Source organism: Colobus angolensis, unplaced genomic scaffold (genome assembly GCF_000951035.1).
Source record: "Colobus angolensis palliatus isolate OR3802 unplaced genomic scaffold, Cang.pa_1.0 Scaffold337, whole genome shotgun sequence".
Lineage (NCBI taxonomy): Eukaryota > Metazoa > Chordata > Mammalia > Primates > Cercopithecidae > Colobus > Colobus angolensis.
In genome coordinates this window covers 436882-464730 of record NW_012116677.1, presented here as the reverse complement: position 1 = coordinate 464730, position 27849 = coordinate 436882, and the positions used below count along the sequence as shown (strand labels likewise).

The 27849-nt window shown below is 36.7% G+C and overlaps 1 protein-coding gene across 4 annotated transcripts in view; it reads left to right on the top strand.

The window, feature by feature from the left end:
* Positions 1-27849, top strand: part of ERCC8 (excision repair cross-complementation group 8) — an 82358-nt gene that overhangs the window by 5796 nt on the left and 48713 nt on the right. For 2 of the 4 annotated variants that reach the window (XM_011952203.1, XM_011952199.1), the window contains exons 2-4: positions 12667-12762; positions 19554-19655; positions 23260-23383. In XM_011952203.1, the coding sequence (XP_011807593.1) occupies positions 23362-23383 (22 nt within the window). In that variant the 5' untranslated portion in view covers positions 12667-12762; positions 19554-19655; positions 23260-23361. Of the gene's footprint in view, positions 1-12666; positions 12763-17185; positions 17404-19553; positions 19656-23259; positions 23384-27849 lie in introns of all 4 variants that reach the window. The other 2 variants (XM_011952201.1, XM_011952200.1) reach the window with 2 other exon arrangements.

The following is a 27849-nucleotide window of genomic DNA, read 5'->3' as shown; positions in this document are numbered from 1 at the left end:
AAGTAAAGCATCACATGACAGCTAGCAGGCCCCGGGAGAAATTGAAGTATTTTGCCCCAAAATATATTCCTTTGACATATTTTAAAATAGCCCTGTGAAACGGTCTCTTATAGGCAGAATCTACATTCTGTAGAGAATGCCTTTCCCTTTCTAGGTCTTTTCTTTGATTCTGGAGAGAATTATCTGAGTCTTTCATCACTTTAAGTCTCAAACATTTATAATCTATTCTTTCTGAAGCCTGCTACCTGGAGGCTTCATCTGCATAATAGGAACCATGGTCTCTACAACTCCTTATCTTAACCCAGACACTCCCTTATATGGAATTTTAGGTGTTTATTTTATTTATTTATTTATTTATTTTTTTTTTTGAGCATCCAGGCTGGATTGAGTGGTGCGATATCAGCTTACTGCGGCCTCTGCCTCTGGGGTTCACACGATTCTTGTACCTTAGCCGCCTGAGTAGCTGGGATTACAGGCATGCACCACTATGCCTGGCTAATGTTTTGTATTTTTAGTAGAGATGGGATTTCACCATGTTGGCCAGGCTGGTCTTTAACTTATGACCTCAAGTGTTCCACCTGCCTCAGCCTTCCAGAGTACTGGGATTACAAGTGTGATCCACCATGATCCGGCCTCACTGCAGCTTTTTGTATTTTCAGTAGAGACAGTATTTTGCCATGTTGGCCAGGCTGGTCTTGAACTCCTGGTCTCAAGTGATCTGCCTGCCTTAGCCTCCCAAGATGCTGGGATTACAGGCATGAGCCTCCATGCCCGATTGGGTTTCTCATCTTTAGGTAAACTCTTTTGACAAGTTGCCAGTTGGAAAATCTTTGAATCCACCTGTTAGCAGTGGTGAATCTATATGGGTCTGCAACAACTTGATTCTTGCCTCCTTGGAGGAAAGAATTTTGCTGAGGGGCAGTGGTTGGTTTAAGGCAGAGGGAGAGACTGAGGCAAGTTTTAGAACAGGAGTGAGAACTTGTTAAAAAGTTTTAGAGCAGGAGTGAAAGGAAGCAGTACACTTGGAAGGGCCAGGCAGGTGATTTGCAAGATCCAAGTGCCCTGTTCATCCCTTGACTTGGGGTTTTATACATTGTTATGGTTCTGGGGTTTTTGCTGAAGTTGTGCATGTGTTCACTTGAGGAATTTTTGTCTTACCTGTCTAGCGTTCCCAGTGGAAGGTCGTATAAGAGGCCATTTTGCCTCTGAGTGGGCCTGTTTGAGATCTTACTGAGAAGTGGATAACACCAGCTCCGAGTGTTTTCTATTAGGAGGCTATCTTCCTGGCGCTGGCTGTGACCACTTATCATTTTAGAGAGGCAGTTTAATAACCACCTGACCATCACCTCATGGTCACCTGACAGTCGTAGGGGCAACAAGTGGTGGAGGTGTGTGTGGGGGTTGCTCTCGTGCCCTGTCCATATCTGCCTAACTACCTACTCTAACATACCTATGAGCTGGAAGCCTCCACTTTGAGTTTTTGAGTTGTTCTGCCTTTCCTGACTGAACCATTGTACATCTTACATGTATTGATTGATGTGTTATGTCTTCCTAAAATGTATAAAACTGAGCTGTAGCCTGACCATCTTGGATACATGTCGTCAGGACCTCCTGAGGCTGTGTGTGTCATAGGCATGTCCTTAGCCTTGGCAAAATAAACTTCTAAGTTGAAGAGGGGGGGGAGGGGAGAGTAGGTCTAATGGTTTCTGAAAAGGAATCTGCAGCCATTCAAATCATTGTTTTCCTATAGGTAATTTATCATTTTTCTCTGGTTGCTTTGAAGACTTCGTCTTTAGTTTTCAGCAGTTTATGATGTGTCTGGTTGCAGATCTCTTTGGATTTATCCTAGTTAGAGTTCATTCTGCTTCTTGAACTTGTAGACTTGTATCTTTCCATAAACTTGGGAACTTTCCAGCCATTTTTTTCCAATATTTTTTCAACACTACACTCTTCCTTTTAGACCTCCAGTGACATAAATGTTAGTCATTTTATAATTGTTCCTCTGGTCCCGAAGGCTCTGTTCTTTTTCCCTCCAATCTTTTTTCCTCTGTGTTGTTAGATTATATAATTTTAACGGATCTGTCTTCAAGTTCACAGATTCTTTCCTCTGCCATCTGCAATCTGTTAGTGAATACATTAAGTTAAAATAATTTTATATTGAAAATTAAAATTTCCATTTGGTTTTTATTTATGTCTACTATTTCTTTGTTTGCTGAGACTTTCTGTTTTAACATCTGTTTCAAGTGTGTGCCCAATGACTTGCTCAAGCTTTTGTTTTTGTTTTTAAAAATGGGGCCTCACTGTTTTTCCCCAGGCTGGTCTTGAACTCCTAGGCTGAAGTGATCCCCCTGCCTCATCTTCACAAGAGTCGCTGGGATTACAGACTCGAACCACCATGCCAGTGTTGCTCAAGTTCAAGCATTTTACAATAGTTGCCTTGAAGTCTTTATCAGATAATCTCAACACCTGCGTCATCTCAGCTTTGGCTTCTTTTGTTTGTCTTTTCCCATGCAAGTTAAAATTTTCATGGTTCTTTATATGCAGGGAAATTTTGGATTGCATCCTGGACATTTGAATACTCTGGGTCTTGTTTTAATCTTATGAAGAATGTTGATATTTTTGTTGTAACATTTAATTAGCAAGATTAGGTTCAGGCTACAAGAACCTACCTATTTATATGGACTGTAGTTTTAATGTTAGCTCAGTTTTCAGAGTCTCTTAATATCTTCCCTAGGTGTATGCCATTCGGTGGTCAGACTGTGACCTGAGTGGTTAGCTCAATATTCAAAATCCTTTGTATACTACTCAGGGTTAGATCTATGCATGCCTCACTCAGGGATGAGTTCTGGAGTTTATAAACAACTTTATGGGATCACTTTCCTGAGCTCCTTCTTCTCTGTGATCTCGGATACTTCCCAGTTTTCTGGGACTCCCTGTTTTGGCCATCTAGCCAGAAACTTTAGGGGCCACTTACCCTGTTCTGCCATACACTTCCATGTTTAAGCCCAAGTCTGGGCTCAGAAGTGAGGAGAGAGGCAATAAGCAATGGGGATTGCCCCTACCCTCTTGGAATCGGAACTGTGATGAACAGAGAAAACAATTTCCCTCCCTCAGAGTTCTGGCTTCTGCAGGCCACTGTGTCTAGCTGTAGCCATTTCTGTCATGTGATTGTCTGTGGCTATTTACTTTTCAGAGTCCTCAAGTAGCTGTCTATGCGTTTTCTTTGGTTTTTGTAGTAGTATGACCCAGAACTGAAGTGTTGAATAATGAATGAAATGATCAAATTCAGTATCACAACTCATAAAACAAGAATTAAAAGTCCAGTAATGTAAGGAAAATGATAAGAGATTAGGAGGGTAGATTGAAAAGATCAATAATAATTCCAGAAGAACAAAACAAACAAACAGTAATTAAGAAAAATAATTGCAAAATGATCTGGATTCGCAGACTAACAGGGCTCCCTGAAGTCCAGACAAGATTGATAAAAAAGACATAAAAGTATGTATACCTAATAACTTATCTAGCAATGAAGAAGAAATTATTAAAAGCTTCCAATGGTAAAGAATTTACCATTCACAAAGGTAAAACATTTCATCGGTAGTTCTAGAGACTAGAAAACACTGGAATGATACCTACTAACAAAAAAAAAGGTATCACAGCCTGTAATCCCAGCACTTTGGGAGGCCAAGGCAGGCAGATCACTTGAACTCAAGAGTTTGAGACCAGCCTGGGCAATGTGGCAAAACCCTGTCTATACTAAAAATACAAAAATTAGCTGGGCGTGCTGGTGGGTGCAGTGGCAGATACCTGTAATCCCAGCTACTCATGTGCCTGAGGCACGAGGATCACTTGGTGGAGGTTGCAGTGAACCAAGACTGTGCCACCGCACTCCAGCCTGGGTGACAGAGCAGGACTCTGTCTCAAAAAGCAACTAAAAATTATCTAAAAATAAAAAAAGAAGTATTGCAACCCAGGAATCCAAACAAACCAGTCTATCAGAAGAAATATCTTTGTGCTAAGATTCATAGAAATATTTTACCCCATTTTCCTTCAGGAAAAAAATAGGAAAGAATGTTAATCAAAAAACAAGTGTAGTTGAATGAAATCTGAAGGTACATAAAAGATGAAGAGGAGAGGAAACCTATGAACCTTGCAGTATGTGTATGATTAAATGTAAATATATAATAATAAACAAACTGGAAATATATCATATGGTTGCTAAATTTTTTTAGACACTTCTCAATTGACAAGATGGAAATGAATAGCAACTGTATTAAATCAGCAAAAATAAAGGTAAAAGAAGAAACCATGACATTAAATAAAGAAGGAATAATACCAAGTATATCAGATGTCATAGCAAAGGTGAACAGGCTGATTTCTTCCATTAAGAAGCATATATTATCAGATTAGCTTTTAAAACAAAGTAAAGCTAAAAGCTGTTTCTCATAAATACATTAAGTTAAAATATTTTAAAATACAAAATTCTTAAATAGTTAAAAAGTTAAAGAATAAGGAGAGATCAGGCAACTATAAACAAAATGTGTACATCACTACAAATACTAGATGAGGTAAGATTTAAGGTTAAAAGCACCAGACATTTTAAAGAAGGACATTATATAAAGGAAGGGCAATATTTAAAGAAGGACATATATATATATATGTCCTTCTATATATATACATATATATGGAGGAAATGAATAAACAACAAATTAGATTTAGTAGATACATGACTTTACATCCCTTAAATGGAGAATGTACATACTTTTTGTAAGTCAGTGGTACATTTACCAAAATTGTTCTTGGCCATTAAGTAAACTTTAACTTTAACAAATTCGAAAAGGTAGCTATCTTACAAGCCACCTTCTTTGATCATAAGCTATAGAAACTGGAAATAAATCAATTAATGGTAACATCACCACCACCTCTCATGTTTTGGAAATTCAGAATTACATTTCAGAAAACTCCAGAATCAAAGATAAAATGAAAATTGAAATTACAAATTGGAAATCAAGGAAAAGGAGAATAACCACTTCTACAACTTAGGGGACCCAGAGAAACTCACAACCTAAAAAAAAAAGAAGAAAAAAATACACACACACACATATTAACTCATTGAACAAAAAGAATATGTAGCCATCTTAAGACACTAAAACAGAGGAGAATGAGAGGAAATGGTGGATAGGAGGCAGGACTAACTGGGCAGCTCCCACTCGGATGGACAGAGCAGTGTGTGGAGATGCATATTGTGAACATTTGCTTCAAGAACTACCACAGGAACATTCCAGGAAAGCTGAGAGGATCCACAGACCCTTTGAAGGAGGTGGATTGCCGCTGCAGGCACTGCGGGACAGCCAAGGAACTGGGAGTCCTCTGGCTTTCTCAGCTGGGAGACTTGAAGCCTGGGGCAAGTTCTCAGCCCTGCTGGAAATAAACTCAGAGCTGTTGTAGGGGCACAGTGGGAGTGAGACCAGCCCTTCAGGCTGCAGGTTGCATGGGAGCTGGGTGAGGCCTTTGGCTGCTGGCCTTCCCCAACTTCCTTGGTGACCTGTGTGACACAGCAGAGGCACCCATAATCCTCCTGGGAACGTAACTCCATTAGCCTGGGAGCCATGCCCTCATCTACCACAGCAGCAGCAGCAAGCCCCACCTAAGCAGATCTGAGCTCAGACATGCCTAACCCTGCTCCCACCTGCTAGTTTTTCTCTACCTCCCTCATAACTGAAGACAAAAGACATAATCTCCTGGGAGCTCTATGGTCCCGCCCACCACCTGACCCTAGGGCAAGCTCGTATCCTTTCTATACTACTGCAGTTGATGCCGTCTTGAAAGTGCCACCTCCTGGCTGGAGGCCAACCAACACAAAACCAGCGCATTTAACAAAAATACAACCAAGGGCCATCAGAGTCCGCTTCACTCCCCTGCTGCCTCTACGGTTGCAGATGCTGGTATCCACGGCTGAGAGACCTGAAGACAGATCACATCACAGGACTCTTTGCAGGAACTGCCCTGTACCAACCACAGCGCGGTAGCTCTGCTGGTTGGCTAGATCCAAAAGAGAATCATTGCAGTTTGGCTCTCAGGAAGCCCCAACCTTAGCAGAAGGAGGAGAGCACCAAATCAAGGGAGCACTCGTGGGACAAAAGAATCTGAAGAAGAGCCTTTGAGTCCCAGATCTTCCCTCTGACATAGTCAACCCAAATGAGAAGTAACCAGAAAAACAATTCTGGTAATATGACAAAACAAGGTTCTTTAACATCCCCAAAAGATTACACAAGCCCACCAACACTGGCTCCAAACCAAGAATAAATCTCGAAATTGCCAGAAAAATAATTCAGAAGGTTGATTATTAAGCTAATCAAGGAGACAACAGGGAAGGGTTAAGTCCAACTTAAAGAAATTTTTTAAAAAGATACAACATATGAATGAAAAAATCTCCAGTGAAATAGCTTGGATAAAACACTTTCACAACTTCTAGAAATAAAGGACACACTTAGAGAAATGCAAAATGCCTGGAAAGTCTCAGCAATAGAACCAAACAAGTAGAATAAAGAACTTTGGGGCTCAAAGACAAGGCTTTAAAATGACTCAATCCGACAAAGACAAAGAAAAAAAAATTTTTTTTTAATGAACAAAGCCTCCAAGAAGTTTGAGATTATGTTAAGCAACCAAACCTAAAAATAATTGGTGTTCCCAATTATCTGAGGAAGAAGAGAAATCTAAAACTTTGGAAAACATGTTTGAGAGAATAAACAAGGAAAATATTCCTGGCCTTGCTAAACATCTAGACATCTAAATACAAGAAGCTGAAAGAACACCTTGGAAATTCATCACACAAAAAAATTATCACCTTGTTATGCCCAGACCGTTTATTCCCCAGAGAAGGCCACCAGAGTCCGGAGTCAAAGCCAAACGGCAAGGATCTTTATTACAGGTTCGAACCTGGAACTCTCACGCTGGTCGTGCACCGAGCGGAAGAGCCCACCAACTGGGCTCAGGACAGCGTTATATAGTCAGGGGTAAACAGGCACAGAGTCATAGGGGATTTTGTACAAATCAGACATATGACTGGCTGACATTTGAACAAGGCAACTTGGCTGATTATGATTGGTTCCCGCCATTTCTGATATTTCAGTTACTCTTTTGAAACACTGATGACGTTTATCAGGGGCTTGCAGGGCAGGGCTCGTTTACCCGGCCTGTTCATCTGGTCTGTTCTGGTTCCTGGTTTCCTGGAATTGTTTGTCTGAGCTAGTCCTGGGGGCTGTTTTTCAACCTTGCCCTATTTCACCTTGTTGCTAGGTTTAGCAATGGGGAGGGTACACACTTTACAAAAGGCTTTGATGTGAAATATTCTTGTGATATGCCCTTTCAACCTAAGCATATAGTCTTCAGGCTATTAAAGTTAAGACAAAGGAAAGGATGTTTAAGAGCTGTGAGGCAAAAGCAGCAGATAACCTATAAAGGAAAACCTATCAGATTAACAGCGGATTTCTCAGTAGAAATCCTACAGTCTAGAAGGGTTTGGGGTCCTATCTTTAGCTTCCGTAAACAAAGCAATTATCAGGCAAGAATTTTGTATTCAGCAAAACTAAACTTCATGAATGAAGGAAAGATACAGTCTTTTTCAGACAAACAAATACTGAGAGAATTTGCCACTATGAAGCCAGCACTACAAGAACTGCTAAAAGGAGCTCTAAATCTTGAAAAAAATCTTTAAAATACACCAAAATAGAATCTCTTTAAAGCATAAATCTCACAGGACCTATAATGAAGGGGTGGCCTGCCCCTCCACACCTGTGGGCGTTTCTCGTTAGGTGGAATGAGAGACTTGAGAAATGAGACACAAAGTATAGAGAAAGAAACAGTGGGCCCAGGGTACCAGTGCTTAGCATACAGAGGACCCACACCTGCACAGGTCTCTGAGTTCCCTCAGTATTTATTGATCATTATCTTTACCATCTCTGAAAAAGGGAAGTGGCAGGATAATAGGATCATGGTAGGGAGAAGGTCAGCAGTAAGACATATGAATAAAGATCTCTGTGACATGAATAAGTTTAAGGAAAAGTGCTGTGCCTTGATATGCATATGCAAACATCTCCATAAACCTTTTTAGTGCATAAAGAGTGGCATTGCTGCTAGCATGTCCCACCTTCAGCCCTAAGGCTGTTTTCTCCCATCTCAGTAAATAGAACATACAATCGGGTTTTACACCAAGATGTTCCGATTCCCAGGGAGGGGCAGGAGACAGATGCCTTTCTCTATCTCAGCTGCCAAGAGGCCTTCTTTCCTCTTATATTAATCCTCCTCAGTCACAGACCCTTCACGGGTGTCAGCCTGGGGGACGATCAGGTCTTTCCTTTCCCCAGAGGCCATATTTCAGACTATCACATGGGGAGAAACCTTGGACAATACCTAGCTTTCCTAGGCAGAGGTCCCTGCGACCTTCTGCAGTGTATGTGTCCCTGGGTACTTGAGATTAAGAGAATGGAGATGACTTTTAACAAGCCTTCAGGCACGTGTTTAACAAAGCACACCCTGCACAGCCCCAAATCCATTAAACCTTGAGCCACCACAGCACATGTCTCTTGCAAGAACAGGGTTGGGGATAGGGTTACAGATTAATAGCATCTCAAATACAGAACAAAATGGAGTCTCTTATGTCTGCTTCTTTCTATATAGACACAGTAACAGTCTGATCTCTCTTTCTTTTCCCCAAACTATAAAACCATACAATTAAAAAAAAGTATTCAGGCAACAACTAGCACAATGAATAAAATAGTACCTCACTTCTCAGTACTAATGTTGAATGTAAATGGCCTAAATTCTCCACTTAAAAGATACAGAAACCATCATTCTCAGCAAACTAACACAGGAACAGAAAACCAAACACCACATGTTCTCACTTATAAGTGGGAGTTGAACAATGAGAACACATGGACACAGGGAGGGGAACATCACACACTGGGGCCTGTCAGGGGCTGGAGGGCAAGGGGAGGGAGAGCATTATGACAAATACCTAATGCATGAAGAGCTTACAATCTAGATGATGGGTTGATGGGTGCAGCAAACCACCATGGCATATGTATACCTATGTAACAAATTCTGCTGTTACATGTTACATGTTACATGTAATTCTGTTACATGTTACAAATACATGTAACATATGTAACATGTATCCCAGAACTTAAAAGTATAATAGAAATAAAAATAAAAAGAAAGGCAATATATGTCACATATAGGGAAACATTAGGAGTACAGTCAATGGTAATCATTAGTCTAAAAAAAAAGATACAGAATGGCAGAATGGATAAGAATTCACCAACCAAGTGTCTGCTGTCTTCAAGAGACTCACCTAATAAATAAAGACTCACATAAACTTAAAGGGTGGAAAAAGATATTTCATGCAAATGGACACCAAAAGTGAACAGGAGTAGCTATCCTTATGTCAGACAAAACAGACTTTAAAGCATCAACAGTTAAAAAAGACAAAGAGGGACATCATATAGTGATAAAAGGACTAGTCCAAGAGGAAAATATCACAATCCTAAATATATGTGCAGCTTAACACTGGAGCTTTCAAATTTATAAAACAATTACTGCTAGACCTAAGAAATGAGATAGACAGCAACACAATAATAGTGGGGGACTTCAGTAGTCTGCTGACAGCACTAGACAGCACTAGACAGGTCGTCAAGATTCAGGAAGTCAATACAATGGACTTAAACTATACCCTAGAACAAATGGATTTAACAGATATTTACAGAACATTCTACTCAACAACTGCAGAATATACATTTATTCATCAGCACTTGGAACATCCTCCGAGATAGACCATATGATAGGCCACAAAACAAGTCTCAACAAATTTAAGAAAATCAAAATTATAGCACTCCCTCAGACCACAGTGGAATAAAATTGGAAATCAACTCCAAAAGGAACCCTCAAAACCATGCAATACATGGAAATTAAATAACCTGCTCCTGAATGATCATTGGGTCAACAATGAAATCAAGATGGAAATTTAAAAATTCCTTGAACTGAATGATAATAGTCACACAACCTATCAAAACCTCTAGGATACAGGAAAAGTGGTGCTAAGATGAAAGTTCATATCATTAAATGAATACCTCAAGAAGTCTGAAAGAGCACAAATAGACAATCTGAGGGCATACCTCAAGGAACTAGAGAAACAGCAAACCAAACCCAAACCCAACAGAAGAAAAGAAACAACCAAGATCAGAGCAGAAATAAATGACAATGAAACAGCAAGAACAAAATACAAAAGATAAATGCAACAAAAAGCCAGTTATTTCAAAAGATAAATAAAATTGATAACCATTTAGCAAGATTAACCAACGAAAGAAGAGAGAAAATCCAGTAAGGTCGATTTGAAACAAAATAGGAGACATTACAACCATTACTACAGAAATACAAAACATCATTCAAGGCCACTATCAACATTTTTATGCACATAAACTAGAAAACTTAGAGGAGATGAATAAATTCCTGGAAATATGTAACCCTCCTAGATTAAACCAGGAAAAAATAGAAACCCTGGACAGACCAACGACAAGCAACGAGATTGAAATGGTAATTTAAAAGCTACCCAAAAAAGTTTAGGTACAGACTCACAGCTGAATTCTATCAGACATTCAAAGAAGAATTGGTATCAATCCTATTGACACTGTTCCAAAAGATAGGAAAGAGGGATTCCTCCCTAAATCATCTTGTGAAGCCAATATCATGCTAATACCAAAACCAGGAAAGAACATAACAAAGACAACTGCAGACGAACATCCCTGATAAACATAGATACAAAAACTCTCAACAAAATACTTGCTAACCAAATCCAACAGCATATAAAAAATATAATCCACCATGATCAAGTGGAGTTCATACCAGGGATACAGGAATGGTTTAACAGGCTGGAGTGCAGGGGCGCAATCTTGGCTCACTGCAACCTCTGCCTTCTGGATTCAAGCAATTCTCCTGCCTCAGCCTGTGGGATTACAGGCATGCACCACTAGGCCTGGCTAATTTTTGAGTGTTTTTGTTTCTGTTTTTGTTTTGAGACAGAGTCTTGCTCTTGTAGCCCAGGCTGGAGTGCAATGGTGTGATCTCGGCTAACTGCAACCTCCACCTCCCAGGCTGAAGTGATTCTCTTACCTCAGTCTCCCGAGTAGCTGGGATTACAGGCACGTGCCACCACGCCCAGCTAATTTTTGTATTTTTAGTAGAGATGGGTTTCACCATGTTGGCCACGATGGTCTCAGTCTCGTAACCTTGTGATCCTCGGCCTCCCAAAGTGCTGGGATAACAGGCGTGAGCCACTGCGCCCAGCCTAATTTTTATATTTTTGGTAGAGATAGGGTTTCGCCATGTTGGCCAGGCTGGTCTCGAACTCCTGACCTCAGGTGATCCACCCACCTCAGCCTCCCAGAGTGCTAGGATTACAGGCGTGAGCCACTGCACCTGGCCTGCTTGTCACTGTTGTACTATATGTAATGTCTAGAAGACAAAGGGCCATGTATATCTTCAAATCAGATACTTTATACTGCTAAAATGATTTCCAAAATGCTTATAATTATTTGTACTACTGTCAGTGAATGAAAGTATCAGTTTATGCCTTTCCAGCATTGTGCATTGTTATCTTTTAAAAAAACTGACAATTTTTATAGGCCAAAAATTTATAATTTGATATTTAAACTAGCATTATTTTAATTAATGAATTTAGAAATCATTCTGGTTAAATTAGTGTAGATGCTAATAACATCCAACAGATTAAGACAGATTCAAATAGTTGATATTCACTAGACTTACAATGTACTAGGTGTTGTAATTAGCACTTTTTATATACAAACTCATTTAATCTTAATATTATGCTCACCAGGATAATGATGGTTTACAGTTTTAAAATATCAGAAATGTCATTTGTCTTAGTTTGTGAGAGTACTTGTTAATTATTTGTATTGATATTTAATTGGCTTTATTTAAATACACGTAAGTGTTAAGTTGAACATAGCCTCTTTTCTTTTAAGACAGGATCTCACTCTGTCACCCAGGCTGGAGTGCAATGAATTGATCATGCTCACTGCATCCTTGAACTCCTGGGCTCAAGCAATCCTGCTGCCTCAGTCTCCTGTGTAGGAGCCCACCACCACCATGCCCAGCTTATTTGTATTTTATTTTTTTGTAGAGATGGGGTCTCGCTATGTTGCTGGGGATGCTTTCCAACTCCTGGTCTCAGGCAGTCTTCTCACCTCAGCCTCACAAAGCGCTAGGATTACAGGCATGAGCCACTGTACCCAGCCCATACTCATTTTTTATTTCTGTCCATCTTTAAGAAACACTTCAAGGAATTTTTTTTAAATCCTGTAATTTATGCTTTTGTCCATTAGATGTCCTCAGCTACATTTATCAGAATTTAAGTTTTTTAATACAAATTTCAGTCTCTAAATACCTTTAAAAGTTTGCATGTAATTGTTACTACTGCTGATATTTTAAACGTTTATACAAGGTCTCTAAAAATCTATAAATACATTAGGATATATGGTAGAAGATTTGACATTTCTTGTGATTTTTGTACTATAAGTAATCTTAGTTAAATAAGAAATTTTTAAATGTTAAATTACTTGTTAATTTCTTTCTCCCCCTTTTAATTTAAAGAGTTTTGGGACTGGAATTAAATAAAGACAGAGATGTTGAAAGAATCCACGGCGGTGGAATTAACACCCTTGACATTGAACCTGTTGAAGGGAGATAGTAAGTTTATTATACTTGTATAATCATTTTTCTTTCTAAGTGAAATGCAGTTAAAACCTGCTTTTTCAGATTAATGATGTAGAAGTTTCATTAAAATTAATGAAAATCCCAAATTGTAGCATTTTTTTAATCTGGCATTATTATTTTCAAATAAATACAAAACATCAAACCTACCAAATGTTGTCAAATAAACATTTCCAAGCTACTTTAATATAAATATGTACTTATTGTTAAATTAACAGACATTGAACTTCTTTTGGATGCAGAGGGCTTTTAAGTGCTAGAGTGTGTTTTTAGGTGTTATTTTAAAACATAGTTGCTACTCTCAAAATAGTCCAATGGGAAAATAAATATAAAAAGTGAAAGACTATTTTGAAGAATTAGGTTAGAAACAAATAAGAATTATATTTGAGCTCTTCCTGGCTTTACCACTTACCAGCTTTGTGACCTTGAACAATTTACCTAACCTTTCTAATTCTCAGTTGCCTTAGCTATGCAATAGGAACAATAGTACCTACCTAACAAGTTTGTTTTGTGGATTAATTGAGATAATATGCACAACATGATTAGCATAAGACCTGGCACATCATAAATGGTTGACACCACTGCTGCCACTATTAATCAAAAGCAGTATTACATACACTTTTACTGCTTTCAGCCCAGTCTCTACACAGCAGCCAAAATGCTTTGAAGAATGCAATTCTGAACATATTCTCCTACTTACAATTCATCATAACACCACATTACTCTTATAAGACAGTACAAAACCTTCCATGTGGCCTATAATTAGGCCACATAGAGCATTAACTAAAGGAAACAGTTTGTGTTATGGTGTATTTCATGTGCCTATAATTAGGCCACATATAGCATTAACTAAAGGAAACAGTTTGTCGTGTTATGTATGATATATTTAGCATTTGCCCCTGAAGTTTTATTTTATACCGAAATGTTATTATTTACATTAAGTCAAGTCAGAACAGATTTGATAAACTTCCACTTTTTACTTCCAGCTTCCACCATGGTCTCATCCAGTAGTATTTGAGAAACATCTTACTTTAGCATGTGGTTAAATCTAAAAGATGATGAGTAATCATTCTTTTCTTTTTCCTGACCTTTTCTAGGCTCAGTATAATACCTTCTATTCAAGGACAGCTGGGGGGCACTCACTTATGAAACATACAGACATGAGCAGCAAGAGATAGCTGACTTTTGGGTTTGGGTGCTGGTCAGGAAAGTATTCAATACTGTTACTCCAGCCAGCCACTTGGTGTAGTAATCAGTTGTGTGGCCTGTGAAGTATGAGAAGCCAGTGGACTACCAGTTGGCAGAGTTGGTGAGAAATGTGGGAAGTTATAGATTATATGTGCATGAAATATATTTGAGAAATGCAGATGAGGCATCTTTTAGTACAGCACATAGAGAAAAGTCTGAAGACTCTTGCTACAGTGGGTTTCCCCTTTATTGCATGGGAGAAGTCTACAACTATTTCATTGTTTGCTAATACTTATATTTTGCATTAACCCCTTTTGATAGTGACAAGAGATATAAAAAGGAAGGTGTACATTCTGTGGAAAACTAAAAAAACGATGTGTATATAACTTGTTCAAAATACCTGTTAATATTTACCATCCACCATGAGAGCTGTAAAGATGTCACTGAAAATCAGAATGGAAACCAGAGAGAATACACAAATCTGGTAGAGAAGCATTTATTTCAAAGTTAGGTGTTATTTTACAAAAACTATCTGAAAATTACAGTTTAACAGGTGCAACTGCAGAGGGTGCATTTGCGTATCACTCTGTGAAGCTTGAATTTTCTTTTATACTTTTAAATTCTTCTAAGTTAATTTCATTCATCTTTAATACTGTTTTCTTGTCCAATAAAAACGTGAAATCATATCTCTTCATACTCTGTCAGCAAAAAGTATCTCATAGTTAAATAATGTCAGATACTTCATAGTTAAATAATGCCATCAGATACTTCAAATAGAAAGTTAATGGAATCAGAGAAAAGCTTCTGGAAGCCATTTTAACAAAGTCAAAACATCTGACATTATTGTAAATACCATGTCAGTTAAGATTAAAAGTTCAACTTTTAACATAATTTTGTTTTATATTGATAATACATCTGTATGGCAAGAAAAGCAATGTTTTGTGAAGATTAAGTATGAAGTGGAAGTGTTTTGGGAATTGGTTGAGGTATACATGTAACTCACAACTGTGTCCAAACACTTTATCAATCTAAATAAAAGTTGTAGTTGTTAAAATTTACAAATATTTCTCTATGTACACAATTAGAGTAACTGAACTACAAAATTTTGTAATAAAGCTAATGTGGAATATTTTAAAAAATAACTAAGTAGGGCATTATTAGCAGTCTTTCTTTACTGCCCATCAATTGGATTTTTGAGCCTTCAAATAGCTACTTTTAAATTAACCTTATTGTTTTATAAATTGGTATTGAATTTATCTTAAAAACAAGTCTATAAATCAGTACATGCTACTAGTTCATGAACTATTTGTGACTGGGTCACAAGATAAGGATCTTGGGCTAAAACATAAATCTACTACATCATTACACACACCATTTAAAGAAGTTAAGATATGTTTGTAACAAGACTTTCTCAGTGAAGAAAGACATGTGTTTGTTTCTGGCACAAGCTCCTTATCTTGGAGAGTTAAATAGCACTGCTCTACTTCTAATTCTATTGTGTTTAAAATTAGGTGAAAATCTTTCAATCAAAATATTCAGTGAATGTAGTGCCAAAAACGGTAGTTTGGGTGCTATTCTTGAAAGATGACAGGCCGGGCACAGTGGCTCACACCTGTAATCCTAGCAGTTTGGGAGGCTGAGACAGGTGGATTACCTGAGGTCAGGAGTTCAAGACCAGTCTGGCCAACGTGGTGAAACCGCATCTCTACTAAAAATACAAAAAAATTAGCCAGGTGCAGTGGCGGGCGCGCACCTGTAATCCCAGCTACTCTGGAGGCTGAGGCAGGAGAATCACTTGAACCCAGGAGGCAGAGGTTACAGTGAGCCGAGATCATGCCACTGTATTCCAGTCTGGGCTACAGAGCGAGACTTCTTCTCAAAAAAAAAAAAAAAAGAAAAAGAAAAAAGAAAGATGACAATGTCAATGCAGTTTTTCATGTTCCTCTAGTTCTCCATTGAAACACATACAGAGACTAAAAATGATAAGTAGAAAAAAACAGATTAACACTTACAACCAAACTAGGTCATGAAGTATCCCCACAAACCCCAAACTGTGAATAAGTGGGAACAAACCGCTGACAACTGCGAGATCTGTGCACTACCAGCGTTTTTGCCAGAGGAGGCAGTAAAAAGCAATAAGGCATCTGATATACCTGGATAAGTCCAAAATAACCACAAGCTTAGCAAGCAAATTTGACTACAGCAGCTCAAACTGGGAGAGGATGGCATACTCTATAGGGATGTTTTAATGGTCCATGGTAAGACCAGAAGGAGCTGTAGCAGTCTGGACTCTTAATATCTCTCCAAAGAGCTAACCAGTCAAAGTGCCCCTCCAGTACAGAACTATATACTGAGGAAAAACTGCTGGAAATAAAATCCAAATTGAGCAATACAGAGACAATAGAAACAAAGGAAAAAGATGTCCCCAATAAAACTGGGGAGGTGAACAGAACCAGGAAATCTCTGAAAGCAAGCTACCATATTTTGAAATCTTGCCCATCAAAAAATTTTTAAGGGAAGAGGATGTTTTAATATATAAAATTTAAACATTACTCTAAGTCAAGCCTCCATTCTAAAAGGTTAAGAAAATTAATTTTACATAAAAATGAGCAAAAGAATAGGATTAAGGTCAAAGTTCCTACAAAATTATTATAAAAACAAAGAGGATAAGAAGTGGACTAATGCTGTTACGGAGAGTGAAGTCACACCAGAAAGAAGTGTCTATAAACCAGATGAGAACTCTAGCCTAATACTTCAAAACTAGGTAAAAGTTGTTTTATAAACGTATAATAAATGAGAGAATAATGTTAAATTGGAATTAGAAAACCTCAGAAATGAGATGCTCAAACTCAAAAAATTAGAAATAAAAATATTTGAGAAATGAAGACTGACTAAAAGCATAAGGAACACAAATAAATGGAAGAGGTAATGCCTTAGAAGTAGAAACTAGAAAGGAGGAAAATTTTGAAAACCAAAAAGAAATGAAGAGAGGAAAATAATTCAAGAGGTGTATATGTAGAATATAGGCAAAGAAGATCCAGCATAACATAATAGAAGTTCCCAAAGAAGAAAACCAAGGCAAAAGAGCAGAATAAATATTAAAACAATAATTCAAGAAAGCTTTTCCAGGATAAATAAGATCTGGATCTTTATATAAGGGGGGAAAATTTATATTGTCACTAGACTTTGACTTTGGGCTTTCTGGCCAAAGAAATGAAGCTTCTTACCCAAGACGCTCAAGGAAATAAAATATGAGTCAAGGATTTTATATCTAGCCAAACTGATTTCAAGTACAAAAAGGACAGATAAATTGTCAAAAACACAAGAATTCAGAGACTGTTGTTCTCATTAGCCATTCCTTAGGAATCAACCAGAGAATGAAATCATTCAGCTAGAATGACGAGAGAGACAGCAACATAAGGATTGATGGTGAGCAATAATATTAGCAGATAGCAACACTTTATATAGATGTATAAATTGATGGATCTAGATATTGGTTTGTCTGCTAATATCACATCACAAGAGCAGTGGCATATAGAAATTATTTTAAATTATAGCACATGAATGCAGTCACCAAAGTCCAGGCTGGAAATTGCAGGACATGTGATCTAGTTTTTGCAACAAATAAATTACAAGAGAGGGAAAAAGTACAGGAGGGAGGGAGAAAGAAAGGTAGAGGAGACCTATAGCTTAAAGTTAAAAGACATTAAATTTTTTTTTAAAAGCAAGCTAATATTCATGTGTACACTCTAAGGTGATGAACTATGAACTGTACAGAAGAGAAAGACAGTGATTACGATAAAAATCATGATAATGAGTTACTTTGAGGTGAAAAGTAAGGAGTGATGATCTAGAGAGATTGCATTGTTTGGACCTCTGTGAAGAATTTTTGATGGTGCCCCTATTTTTAATTGGGATAAATGTGTATTTGTAATTGGGATAAATGTACATTTTGTAAGTGAATAACATTCACAATGTCTAAGATTTTATAATATTTACATTTGGTGTAACATCCAAAAAAGACATAAAATAGAGAATTTGTTCAAGGAGAATTTTATCTTGTAAAAAAAGAAGTACTAAAGAAAGGTATTTTGAATTAAGGTAAAAGGATACAGTGAAAAGAATCTGAAATATTTGCACATTTCAAGAATATCCTCCATTTTGTAGAATTTTCTCTGAACTTACCATATACCTCATCATCTGTTTTTATTTCCTAAATTAAACATATTATAGCTTTTAGGGAAGTGAGTTAAAGGTAAAAACAACTCCAGATTTAAAAATGATTTTAGACAATTTTATGCAAAAAAAAAAAAAAACTAAAAAGATCATATTGAAAAATCACATTTAAAAAACACAGTAACAGTCTTAGAGACAAATATGGTTAAGAAACCATATGTATGGTATATGAAGTACCAAGAATGATGTTTACAAATTATTAAGTTCAATCAGTGTATATAGCTTTGATATATATGCTTGCTACTTTTATTTTTTAGAAATATTTTTGCAAAGTTTTTGACTAGTATAATTTTGTATATTCTACCAATATAATAGACCAGCTTGAGAGTCAGTCAGTAATTGTTTCCAAAAAAAGAGATTGCTGATTTTTTAGCGCCCTCTTTTACTCTCAAAAGTAAGGCTTCCAGTGATTTGGCTCCTCCTCCTCATCTCTCACCACTCTTTCCCTTTCACACTGCTCCAGCAACACATCCCTTCTTTTGGTTCCTAGAATGGGCTTGGATTGTTACTTTCACATTTGTCTGGCTAACTTTGAATCCTCCTTCACATACCAGCTTAAATATTACAATCAGGGAAACTATTCCTGAATTTCCAAACTAGAATAAAGATAAGTTGTTGTCACAGTGATCCCAATCGTAACTAGTCATTTGTGTGATTATGCCTACTACCCGTTTTCCCTATTGGATTGTAAACTCTGCAAAGACAGGAACCATGCCTGCCTTGTTCACAGTTGTTTTAGCAGAGCGTCTAACATTGTAGGAACTTAAAGTTGAATGAATTGAGTGAATGCATTCATAAGAGAAGGAAGGAATCTAACATTTATTGAGCCCCTATTTTTTGCCAGATATTGTAAAAAGAAATTTGCACTTAACTTTTATTATCGACATTGTGATTCAGATAAAAATGTCCCCCTCCTTTACAAATGTTGAGTCTTGGACAGGTGGTATAACTTGCCCAGGGCCAAATAGCAAGTGTCAGTAATAGTTGGTTTGCCTACTTCCTTTTTCATTTAGCATAGCCATAATTAGGACATTTAAAATAACTTTGTAATATTTTACTTTCTTAAGAAATCTCTTTTGCCATCTTGTTTCTGTCACCTTTTCTTTTTGAAATTACAGAAGTAAACTTGAAATGATCACAGAATGAATTTTTTTATATTCATTCTTCTATTAAATATTAAGAAATTATAGTTTATTAAGTCTGTGTTATTGAGGATTAACTTATTACAAATTAATGTATCCTTAATACATTTGGGTGTTTGCAAATCAGGTTTTGGAAATTTGCAGTCATAAATAAATGGACTACATAAAATGATAAACTAATGTGAACTTTTTTATTATCAGCATGTTATCAGGTGGTTCAGATGGTGTGATTGTACTTTATGACCTTGAGAACTCCAGCAGACTGTCTTATTATACATGTAAAGCAGTGTGTTCCATTGGCAGGTATGTATTAAAAATGTAAAAATTTATGAATTTGTAAATAGTTGAGTATTTTTTACATCAAATGCAAAACATGAAAATTGCAGTCAAGTGAATGGGTCAAGTGAATGGTTCAGATGACCCATTTGCATGGCTGTTCCTTGAGACTTTGTTGAAAATAGTAACTGACATTGAGGTACAGTTTTTTAACAAGTGTCTTCCCCAAAGCAATTTTGGTATCAATTTACATCTCAGTAACTAATTAGAGTTTTTAGTACCACTTAGTATAAGATTCATTTATAGTCCTTCAGCTAATTATAAACACAAATTAGATTTTCAACTGATACTAATGGAAGAAAAAAGTTTAGATATACTAAACATATTGATACTCCCTCACCAAATACATACACACATATACCCACTCACCCCTCTCTTGTCTCTCTACTTACTCAAAGATGCCTAACTTAAAAACATACGTCTATAATACTTATCTTCTCTGACTGTTCTCTACTGGCTTACCAATCTTGTGGTAATTCTTTTTAAGTCTCTAATAAAATGTTTTATGGCATTGTAATTTTTCCATTGTGGTCATTTAATCCTTTCTCGTCACTTATATCCAATCTGATAATGAGCAGACCTTTGAATTAACAGGGAGAATGGGCACTGAGAAAATGCTTTCAAGAGGGCAAACTTTGTAAACATTAACATCAACAATCTGTTACAGCTCTTCCCAATGCATTAGAATATATGCTATGGAATATTTATAAGGAGATTTGCTATTGTTTGTTGGCTCTGGTGCTTCACATTAGAAATACAAATTTGGGAAAATCAGTTAATCTCAGCTTCAGATTATTTTGTTTTAGAAATCAGTATACATGCCCTGTGGTTCTTACACGTTTCTATGAGAATTAAATGAAATGTTATCTTTTTAAAAGCATGTTGAAAACTAAAACCACTGTGTAAATGAAAAGCAATGTACTTACAGGAAAACTTAGTACAAAACAAGATATTGCCTCAAATACTCTAGAACTTAGAGACTTAGGCCATTTATACTCTCTTCCCACCCTCAATAACAAAAAAAGTCATGTTAATTAATTAAATTCATTTTTATCTTATTTTATCCTAGCTAACATTTTAACATTGAATTTATTTCGTTACATAGCAAAATAGTATTTTCATCTATTCCATGTGCTATATAATATTCCATGAGGGACTGTGATTTGCTTTTTTTTTTGGTATGTGACATAAGTAAATGTCTTATTTGTCAATCTTGTTTTACAATGATTTAATTCTTGGATTCAGACTCTATATTTAAAAGTGTGACTTTGAATTTGAAAATGGATATGTAGTATGCATCTTTACAAAATGAGTTATAATAGCATTTTGTACATCTGAAGAGTTCACAATCAAATTTAAAAATAATTTCAATAAAGACTATTATTAAGTTAATGTGACTTAGACTGTTTTCTGATACTTAGTATACTTAAAGTGTTTGTCCTTGAGCACTAAAAAGATTCCTTTCCTCTACCAAAATTCTTATTAAATATAAATGAGAATAACAGAACATATATAGTAACATAATAAAATATTTTATCCTATTTTAAAATTTAAACTTAAAATATAAGTGAGCTTTTATTTGTTATCACTACATTAAAAATTTGTTTTATTTAAAAGTAGTGTCACTGGAAAAATCTCTGTAGAAGTCAATATTCTTAGGAGCAAAAGGAAATCAATCTGCTTATCTTAAGCAGAAATTTATTGGAAGAATATTTATTATCTCACATAACTGTCAGGAAGATGGGAGAATCAGACTTAGAAAATGAGCAGAAAACAAGAGAAGTCAGGATAGAGAACACAGTCAGGGTCACACCACGGGAACATTAGCTTGGGTTTTGCTATATGTCACCAACATATACTCTCAACTCCTCAGCTTTGAATAATGGCTAACTCTCCCAGGAAAAGAGAATGTCTAGAGTCGCTTGCTTTCTGTAACAAGAGATAGAGCTCTGATTTTCAGTAAAACAAAGGGGATTCCCCCCAAATAGGAGTTTGAATGCTCATCAGTTAAGAAAAAAAGGCACATATCCCCTATAATCCACCCATTTGGCTGTCCAACATGCATATACACCTTTCTTCCCATACTTACCATTTTTTAAAAGAACGTTCCAGCCTAACCTAATGCAAGTCTTCACTATACAGCCAAAAAGGTGATCATCCTCTTCCCCAAAGGGTGATGATCCTAAGTTGTTTTAGTTACCACACCTGGCTCCATTTCAGGGTCATGTTCATTTTTCCACGAGTTTAATTTATTCTATATCACTATTATACAATTTGTGGACTCAATTATATAGTTAACCTATAAAAATAATTAAGAGAGGAAAGAAAGGGAAAATTAGTTAAAATATATAAATATTTACAGAGAAAAAAAGGAAATATGAATAGGCACTATAGTTCTTGTATTTTTGCAGCTGTTTTAATGCCAGAGCTGGTACTTAAGACTTTCCTTCTTCATGTTCTCATTCCTTCAGATAGCACCACAACTGTTTAAGGTCCCAAACTTTCATCTTAAGGAATCCAAAAGCATCATGATTGTATCTGCGTAGGGTTACAGAAGTCGTCTTTTAACTTTTGTGCTCTATGGGAAATTTCAAACATACACAAGATTGGAGAGTTGTATAATGACCTGTATATCAATCACCCAGCTTCACCAACCATCATAACTAATCTTGTTTTGTCTCTACCTCCCACCCATCCACCCTCATAACTATGTTGAAGCAAATCTTGAACAATGTATCATTTCATTCTTAATTATTTATATCTCTAAAAGACTTTATGAGCAATGAGCATAACTACAGTACCATTATCTTAAGTACACAAAAATTATCTATATTAAATATCCAGTCTGTGTTCAAATTTCCCTCTTTGTCTCATAAATCTCTCTTAACAGCCAGTTTGTTTGAATCAGGATTCAGTTAGGTAACACACTATGTTGGTCACTGGTTCAGAGCATATACTACATCCTTCAGGGCAGCATACCACCCTCACAAGGTAGTATATTGTAGCTGACGTCATAACTGAATCTTTAACATGTTATGTTATTATGGATGGTGGATTACATAAGATGTGAATCTCATGGGCCTTCACCAGTTGCATTCTTTTGTCATAGAGTAAATTCCTTGATAAGAAGCAATATTGTATGGAATACCATGGAGGTGTGTGAGGCATTCAGTAATTCTAAGAATAGTAGTGCTTTGGAAAAGAAACTTTGGAAAAGCAAATCCAAAACCAAACAGCTGTCTCTTCCAGTAAGACCAAATCACTCTTCCAAGATGAAAGAAGTCCAGTGTAGTTGGCTGATCCCTCCAGGCTATATATAGTACAGAAACAGAGAATCTCTCACATTATGACCTTTAGTGGAAGGCATGCCTCTACGTCACACTATGGGAGCCTGAAACTAGAGATGCCTGGACATTCATTCTCGCCTGCTACACAGCCAGGACACAGGCATGTGATCTCAATTTGACCATTCCTATCATCCTACCTGAGACTACTGCTTGTTCTTAATATAGTACCAGTTTTGAAACTCACATAAGTCAGGTATCTGTAAATTTTGATTGCTGTTTTGTAGAGATCATCCTGATGTTCACAGATACAGTGTGGAGACGGTACAGTGGTATCCTCATGACACTGGCATGTTCACATCAAGCTCATTTGATAAAACTCTGAAAGTATGGGATACAAATACATTACAAGTAAGTACATTAAAACATTTGCAGATTGCTTTGTAGGATGAAGGAGAATTTAATCCTAAACCATTTTAGTATGATTATTTGCTGAGATGTCATATATGTTAAATGTGAAAGCAGTACAGTGGTTAAGAAGAGCTAGACTGCTTGAGTTCATATCCTGGCTGTGCTGCTGACCAGCCGTATGACATTGTGCAGATGTCCAAACCTCTGTGTGTCTTTCTCATCTGTAAATGGGAATAATGATTATAGTATGGTTGTGAGGATTAAATGAGCCAATATATGTAAAGTACCTAGTACAGTGCATACCATATAGTAAATGCTCAAAAACTATTAGCTAATATTATTATCCCTTTGTGAAAACTAGAATGATCTAGTAATCTAAAGTAGAAAATTGGATTTATCTTTCATTGATCTAAAAACTTGAAGGAAAAAGCTGTTAATACTGTTGCTTAGTAAAGGCAGGCAGTGGATAATAGTTTGTCTGATATTCGGTCAGATTTACATTCTGAGTGCTAATTTTTTCTCTGAGCTCTACTCTGATATTTCTCTACTTTTTTACAGTACCTCTATACTTAAATGTAGTGTCACCCCTTCAAACTTAATATGTTCCAAACTGAACATGATCACATCTCATTAAATTTAGTCATAAAATCTTAGCAATCCTTTCTTCGAACTCTCTCATATCTCTCTTTTCTATTTCCCTTGCCTTTACTGCACGTCCAGACTACTAAAATCACTGCCTTACCTTCCTTCTACATTTTCTACACTAAGTTCTACCCCAGAGTTAATCTTATTATAAAGCAGTTTTATCATGTCACTGTCCAAACCCTCTAGGGATTCCCATTGTCTGAACTCAGCCTGTGGCATTCTAATTTCTCCATGACATTAGCCCTTTTTCCTTCAATCCTACATTCTACCAGTTTTCAACACAAATGCTTTGCTGCAACTGAATTGATCATATTTTGAATCTGTTGTATTCCCTACCTCACATCCCTTTCCCTTGCAATTTTTCCCTTCTCTTAAGGTCACATCTTTTTTTTACAATTACATTGAGCCAAGACTGCGGATGCCAGAGTTCTAGTTCCATTCTGCCACTTATGAGATTTGTTGCTTTAGATAAGTCATTTAATCTGTTAGCAAATGTCTCTTCAGCTATAAAATTAAAGTGTCAGACTAGATGGTGTCTAAGGTCCCTTTTAGTGCTATCATGCAGTTTAGTGATTTCAGCTTCCAGAGTACATATTAACCATTATTTTACTTTATAGCACTATTTTCTGTATTCTTATTTCAACACATTCTCATACTACTTTATAATATCATTTTCATACTTGTTTGTCTTATTTGTTGTTCTAGATTGTTACTTCCCCAAAGAAAGTACTATGTCTTATACATTACTAAATTCAGTGCTATGTACAATAACTGCTGAGTAAATGCTTTAAGGATGACTAACAATGTATGTAACTGGCCACATATTAATAAGTAATAAAATCATGAAATGTATTGTGATTCTAGTCAGCAAAACAAAACAGTGTTGTATATATAAATTCCAATTTAATACAATTCTAGTAATTCAAACTAAATAGATGTGTTTTTTGGACCTTACTACATTAGAATAATCCTATTATTTCAAATTTATTTTCATACAAAGTATATTTATTAAAATACATGTCATTGAAAATGAGAATGTATTTTAACAATTAAATGAATGTCATGAGCTTTCACTTCTGACTGTAATGGAGTATCTTGTAGCCAAACCAACACCTCCATTGAGAAAAGCTAGATAAAGCATAAACAAACATCTAGTTGAGGATTTTAGAAAGCTGCCAAGGAATCTAGGAATTGGGAATTAGATCCTAGAGAGAACACTTACAGAAATGCATTCAACTTTCCACACACTGTTTTTCTCTTTGGACATTTGTCATTAATGTAGGGCATGAGACTGAGAAGACACACATTGGATAGCTTCTAAGAGTTAGATAAATGAGTGGGACTTTAGTCCATTTCATACAGCTAGAGAGACAGAAATTGGAATGTGGGCTGCCAAGACAGCCAGAAATTAAAGGATCAAGATCACAGAAAGAAAAGAGATGCAGAGAAATCAGCCTAACATCTTGCACTGGTTTTGTCATTGAGGTATTCGCTAACCAAGCTATGCAAAACCATAGACTAAGAAATGGAGCAGAAGACATTTGAAAAACACTAATTTTCCCCAGTCACATGGTACTGGAGAGAAGAATTGCAGTGCAGTACTTCCTAAGTAGAACAGGGCCTAGGAAAACACCCAGGCTCTTAGGGCACCTAGAGGGGTATACTCTAATAATGGGTACAAATAGGAGGTAGATGGAGCCTGTGGTAAGCAGCATCATGTCCCGCTCCCAGATGTCTATGTGCTAATCTCTAGAACATGCAAAGAGTAATTAAAGGTTGCCAATCACCTGACCTCAAGACTGGAAGATAATACTGAATTATCCTGGTGGGCCCAACATAATCATGAGAGTCTTAAAAAATGGAAAAGGGAGGTAGAAGGAGACGGGGTAAATTTGACTAGGAGAATGGCCAGAAAAATATAAAATTGCTGGCTTTGAAGATGGATAAAGGGGATCACAAGCCAAGAAATGTGTGTGATCTATAGAAGATGGAGAAAGTATTCTCTCCTAGAGCCTCCAAAAAGGAATGAAGGCCTGTCAACACCTTGATTATAGTCCATTGAGACCTATGTGAGAATGTTAACCTGTAGAACAGATTTATTACAGATAATAAATCTGTGTTATAAATCACTAAGTATGTGGTAATTCCTTACTGCATTGATAGAAAATTATTACAGAACTCTACGATAGCAGACAAGCTTTATGTTTGAATTGATATGATCTTCCCTCTCCTACCTGCCAAAGAGAGACTGGATCTTCTCTGGAGGAGGATAACATAATACAGAACCTCTCGCAATTTTTTCTATGTAATTTCTAGCACTCTATCAGAAACTTCCAAGCTTACCAACAAATGAGCTTAGGAGGAAAAACAGGCAGTAGAAGAAGACTGACATCTCCAGGCCTAGATGCCTTTACCAGTAAGTTATTCTAAACACTTAAAAAAGAGATAATACCAATCTTATACAGATGCTTCAAGAGGAAAAAAAGAAACATTTGTAAACTTTTTTTATGGGGCCAGCATATCCATGATTTCAAAATTTACAAGGACATTATTTGGAAAATTACAGGCTAGTGTCTCTCACGAATGTAAATACAAAAATCCTAAATCAACTATTAATATGTAGAATCTAGCAACATACAAAAAGAATAATATATCATGAGTGAACAGAAACAAGGTTGTTTTAACATCTGTAAATCAACTAATGTAATTCATCCTGTTAATAGCATGAAGGGGAAAAACTACATGTTAGTCATCTCAATAGATATGAAAATTTTGAAATAAAAGTCAATATCCTTTTTTTTTTTTTTTAAGAGACAAGAGTCTTGCTCTGTTGCCCCAACTAGAGTGCAGTGGCACAATTATAGCTCACTATAACCTCAAACTCCTGGGCTCAAGAGATCCTCCCAGCTCAGGCTCCCAAGTAGTGAAGGCTACAGGTGTGCACCACCATCTCCGGCTAATTTTTTAACTTTTTGTAGAGACAGTGTCTTCTCTATCTTGCCCAGGCTGGTGTGAAAATCTGGCCTCAAATGGTCCTCCCACTTTGGCCTCTAAAAGTGTTGGGATTACAAGCATGAGCCACTGTGCCCATCCTCATTTTTTAAAATTCTCTGCATACTGACACACATAGGCTCAAAATAAAGGAATGGAGGAAGATCTACCAAGCAAATGGAAATGAAAAAAATGCAGGGGTTTCAATCCTGGTCTCTGATAAAACCGACTTTAAACCAGCAAAGATCAAAAGAGACAAAGAAGGCCATTACATAATGGTAAAAGGATCCATTCAGTAAGAAGCGCTAACTATCCTAAATATATATGCACCCAATACAGGAGCACCCAGATTCATAAAACAAGTCCTTAGAGACTTACAAATAGACTTAGACTTCCACACAATAATAATGGGAGACTATAACACCTCACTGTCAATATTAGACAGATCAACGAGACAGAAGGTTAACAAAGATATTGAGAACTTGAACTCAGCTCTGCACCAAGCAGACCTAATAGACATCTACAGAAGTCTCCACCCCAAATCAACAGAATATACTACATTCTTCTCAGCGCCACATCGCGCTTATTCCAAAATTGACCACGTAGTTGGAAGTAAAGCACTCCTCAGCAGATGTAAAAGAACAGAAATCACAACAAACTGTCTCTCACACCACCGTGCAATCAAATTAGAACTCAGGATTAAGAAACTCACTCAGAACTGCACGACTGCATGGGAACTGAACAACCTACTCCTGAATGACTATTGGGTACATAACGAAATGAAGGCAGAAATAAAGATGTTCTTTGAAACCAATGAGAACAAGGACACA